This window comes from Montipora capricornis, chromosome 2, assembly GCF_036669925.1.
Source record: "Montipora capricornis isolate CH-2021 chromosome 2, ASM3666992v2, whole genome shotgun sequence".
In the NCBI taxonomy this organism is placed as follows: Eukaryota; Metazoa; Cnidaria; class Anthozoa; order Scleractinia; family Acroporidae; genus Montipora; species Montipora capricornis.
Genome location: NC_090884.1, coordinates 6,884,244 through 6,889,243, shown reverse-complemented (window position 1 = coordinate 6,889,243; position 5,000 = coordinate 6,884,244). Strand labels below are relative to the sequence as shown.

Here is a 5,000-nt window from a genome sequence, read left to right as displayed (position 1 = left end):
CTGTTATCTAGAAATATGTACTGAAATATCCACAAATTAATTTTAATTGTTATTACTGGAGAAGATTAAATTATTCCATCCACTGTTATTCATCTGAAGCATAAGATGAATCTGTCGATGTTGATGTAGTTGTGCTTTCTTCTGAGTCTCTGCGGTGAGCAAAAAGTGCAGAAATCTTTTTTCTTGATTTTCTTTGAGCTTGTTGCCTGGGACTTTTCCTGACGAAGAATACAAAGCATTATCACTTTTAGGGAAAAGTAACTTTTCTGTTTGTGTCAGCCTGCATGGCTTTTGACCTTTTGAACTCCAAAATTAATGGTCCTGTGAGTGGCAGATTTCCGACTCATTTCTTAATCCCACAAGAACATGCAGTCCAGCCAACTAGATACAGGGTTAATAAGTATTATAATTGTGCACAACACAGCTAAGTAACCAAGGCCTTGATATTTTTGGCACAGCATGCAAGTGAGACTTGCAACTCAGCTTTCTCATTTAATACTCTCAAAAAGAGAAAGTTAATATTACACTGAATGTTATAGGATTATCACTAAATATCACTGGCGTTCTCCTGCAAATACATGTATCTGTTACAGCCCAAATGCTAAGCCAGCAAAAATTAAAGGTGCAAAACGATAAACTATGAACATGCATACATTAGTAACACACTCATGACGGAGGAATGCAGGGATAGAAGTCTAACAAAAAGACTTCCCTTTGACTCAGCAATGATGTCATCAATACCCTCACTAGTGAGGGTATGGAAAATATGCCACTCAGGTCCCGGATGTAGTTTCGTATGAATTTTATGAGTGGTTTATTTTCCAGTAAAACACTCCTGTCTATAATTATGACCAGAAGGGCCATCATTGTGTAATTATGAAAAGATCATCATTACCTTATACGCCAAGTAATGTCTTCATTCCCAGATGACTCATATGAACTGCTGTCAACATCAGGTGAACTTTCTGATAGTTCACTTGTAGGTAAAGGTGAATCGTTCTCCCTGTCTGATAACGATGATGATGAGAGGGATGAGTTATTGTAACTTGACACCACTCCTGATTCTATTTCTGATGAACTCTCAGCTTCATCCGATGAATCCAAAGCTGGTTTTTTTTCCTCATATGGCACTATTGGAACCCTATAAGATGAAAACATTTATGATCCTTCTTTAATTCAAACAATGAGTGCTTGTTTGCAAGGACTGTAGAAACCAATTCAATTCAGTAAATTTTCTCCTGAGAATTTGCAGAGCCTGCACACCCCTCAATTTTTCTGACTTCAAACCCCACTCTTATCATCAACTTCATCCCCCCAACCCCACCACACACCAAAAATAATTCACAAACCTTTGAGGCAGAAGGCTGCAAATAGGCCTTTTTCGATATATTAAAATTCAGCTTGATAGTGAGGCAGTGAGGACAAAGGCAAAGGACAGTGGATGACATGTAAATATTTTTCACATTCATTCCGTGTTTCTATTGTTTTTGTCCTCACTGCCTTAGTCTATCAACTTGAAGGTGAATATTTGATATTTGGAAAATGGCCAGTAGGCAAGCAATTTGGGAAACTTTTTAAGGCAGACTTTCATTAATTATTAAACAACTACATGACTATATTCAACTGCTTAATCTTGCATACAAGCATAAACAGAGCGATGGAAAGACCTTTGCCTGCCAAAAACTAATTTCAGTTTAAAACCTGGGCCCACAATGGATGAAATATCTGCATTACTTTTACTCACGAGGTTTAGTGACCTGTACCAGGCAGTTACATTTATTCTTTCCGTATTCATAAGATTCACTGATAACCTCTTGCAGTTAACAAAATTTTGTTCTTCACGAACAAAATTAATATTAGACCTGAGTCATGTACGTACCATTTTTCACATTATGAACCTCCAAGACAGGGTACATGTACATAATAAAATTTGATATCGTAATATTAATATTAAGGACATTATCTCAAAGAAACAGAAACAACAACTACAGTACAGTAATAAGTAATATCATAATTTATGACAATTATTCAAGGCTGTTGCCTAACAGGAGCCCGGTAGCCTGGGGCTCCCAAAGAATAGCTCTGGGCGCCTTAATTTTTCACAGCAACACCTTTCACTTCATATGTTGGGCTCCTAAGTTCTCAGCGTTTGGCTCGGAGGGCCCCTTTCTTAGGCAGCAGCCTTGTTATTACTATTTTTATTACTACTTTTATGATTACAATTATTATTACTATTTTGTTAATATTTATTGGGGTTAAATATCAACTGGGACATCGTCCTGTTTTCTTCTCCAGTTGCTGATGTTATTTTGTACGTGCAACAAATTCAATGAAGTAATCATAATCATAATTATCATAATGATAATAATAATATTATTAGTAATCAAGAAGCACCTTAGAGTACTTTTTGCAATGACCATTAAAATTTGATCTTTTGTCATTTTGTTCTTCTTTACAGGGGTTGTTTTCTGACCATTCTTTGCTGCAGTCCTTGTTTTCTAATAAAAAGAAAGAATCCAAATTGATGAGCACTCTCTAAAATCCTCTACATCCACTCAACGATTTTACTCGTCAATGAGGTGCAACCCATTGACTCCTGAACTAATAATAATAATAATACATTTATATAACGCCTTCACTATAAATATTCGATGGCGCTGTTTACAACTGAAATTGGTTAAACCTAAAACTATATTACAATAAAATTATCTTATCTGAAAACTAATCTAAATAGGCCATTTCCGGGTTCCTGTCTGCCTTCAAAGCGAGTCTAAGTGCGAAGTTTTTCTTATGAAAATTAGTTTTCATTCATATGTAAAGTAGAACTAATGACCATCACAAAAACTTCGCACTTAGACTCGCTTTGAAGAGGAGGCAGACAATGAACTCGGAAATGGCCTATTAAAAGTATGTTGATTAGTCTAAGTAAAATGTCATTTTTTGGATATTTATATTTTATATAAATGACTGTCCCTCATTGATATGCAAGTCTAAAAAACTACCCTACTTTTGACAAGTAAAATCTATTAAGTATCACTCCTTGGAGTCAATGGGCTAAATATATTTCCACCCAGTGAAAGAGTAAATTTGCTACAAACATGCACTTCTGACAAATGGGTGAAAATAGCTGCATTTCAATATTTAAAATGAAATGATGAACTATGAAATAAGACACCTAATTTGGGTGGTACAAAAGTACAGCCTTTTGGGCATAAATAATTTCAGCTAAATTTCATAATTACAATCATGATAGCATGACCTGAATGTCACAACAACAACAACAACAAAGTTTATTTGTACTGTAACTAGCTAGCTAAATAACAAATAAGGGAATTAAAAATAAAAACAGTAGCTGGTCTCCCAAAAGAACTAAAAAGGTAAACCACTTGGGAGACTGCCAGTCAACATCACTAATAATTTATGAGAAAAAACCATGAGCTCGGCAAGTCGATTTTGGACTGACGTGGCTTGCTTTGTCATTTGTTGTTACCTGAGCAAATCTGCATTTTTAGTGAAATCACAAAAACTTTAGTTTTACGTCAAATGAGAACAAAACAATGCAATTGCTTAATTTCTTTCCTGGGGTTAACACCATTCCTCCATCAACAGGGGTGTTTTGCAGAACGCCGAATACCAAACACTGAATGATATAAAATCGGTATAAACTGAAGGTAACTGCGGATATACGCAACAATAACTAAAAGCTAACCATTTTAAAAGTTGGTGCTTAGACCTACCTAGTAGCTAGTTACTGCACACATGTACTACCATATTACTGATCAAAAGCTATCCACTGTGCATTCTGCAAATTTACCCCTGCCCTACCATATTTTCCTTGAAAAAGTTTCTATCTTTGTATTATTTAATTGAAAACACTAAACAATGCATACATGGGAGCGTCCACGCCAAGAGAAGTTACAATGTACTTGCCGAGTTTACTAACAAGTGCTGGCTAGTTAATAAACACTCAACGAGATTGATTATGTCTAAGGTTGCATTCTTTTGGGACTATTCCAGTTATTCTAACTTATTTTGGTTTGCAAATAACAGAATACACAGAACAATAATTCCCAAAAGAACGCATCTGCCGAATTGGTCCCAAAAGAACACCATTACCGTCTTTTCAGAGTATTCCTGTTCTGGAATAGTCCCAAAAGAACACGACCTAAAATATATCTGGCAACCGAGCAGACTTTTTAGAAACAAAAACTGTTTACATGTGTGTGTAAAGCTGATAGATAAACAAGCTTAAACAGCACCTCCTACATCTAGCCCATCTACCCATTGACTCCTGGGGGTTCCCCATTGATGAGTAAAGTCGTCTGGCCTTAGACAGAGTAAAATACTAAGTATGGCTGGTTAAGGCCAAATTAACAGATTTTACCCATTCTAAGATATGAGCATTCAAAGACAAAATACAGAGTGTTTTTGGATGGCTCTTTTGTTGCCATGGTAACCTATTATGTCACATTAATAAGACTAGTGCATCTTGTTGCCCAATGATTGGTGTTTCACACGGCAGCGGGCACCATGACAATTTTTTTTTTCGTGATAATAATTGATACTTGTTGTAGTAAGACATTCACTAAGAATTGTCGAAACTTGTGTGAGCCACCTTAAAAAAGCTGATAAACACTTCGTTCACGATTTCAACCCAGACAAACAAAGGCTTTGTTTTTCTCACATGTTGAAAAATTTGGCAACGAAGTAAAATAAAGTACAGCATTTGAACCTTGGATTCAATTTGCTTTTTTTCCTCCAGCAGAAACTCATCCTCCCTATCCAATAGTTTCCTTTTCCGGGTGCTCGCGCGCATTTTTGATGTCCGTTCCATTTCTGACAGATCTCTGTTGATATCACTTTTGCTGAGTTCACGCGTACGTGATCGAGATAATCTTGCTTCGTCTGTTCTGTCAAATATATCGAGAGGGGTCGTTTTCCTGCGTCTCCTGCTTGCAGTCGCCATCAAGATTTAAATAAAACGAATCTCCCAGTAGTAT

General features: G+C 36.2%; 1 protein-coding gene across 1 annotated transcript in view; it reads right to left on the bottom strand.

The window, feature by feature from the left end:
- LOC138038652 (uncharacterized protein DDB_G0286299-like) overlaps positions 1–5,000 on the bottom strand; it is a 5,258-nt gene that overhangs the window by 207 nt on the left and 51 nt on the right. Inside the window, exons 1-4 of the mRNA XM_068884647.1 lie at positions 4,733–5,000; positions 2,395–2,498; positions 896–1,141; positions 1–218 (exon numbers count right to left, since the gene is read on the bottom strand). The exon at positions 1–218 is cut by the window's left edge and continues 207 nt beyond it; the exon at positions 4,733–5,000 is cut by the window's right edge and continues 51 nt beyond it. Coding sequence (XP_068740748.1) covers positions 86–218; positions 896–1,141; positions 2,395–2,498; positions 4,733–4,966 — 717 coding nt within the window. The 5' untranslated portion in view covers positions 4,967–5,000 and the 3' untranslated portion in view covers positions 1–85. The remainder of the gene's footprint in view (positions 219–895; positions 1,142–2,394; positions 2,499–4,732) is intronic.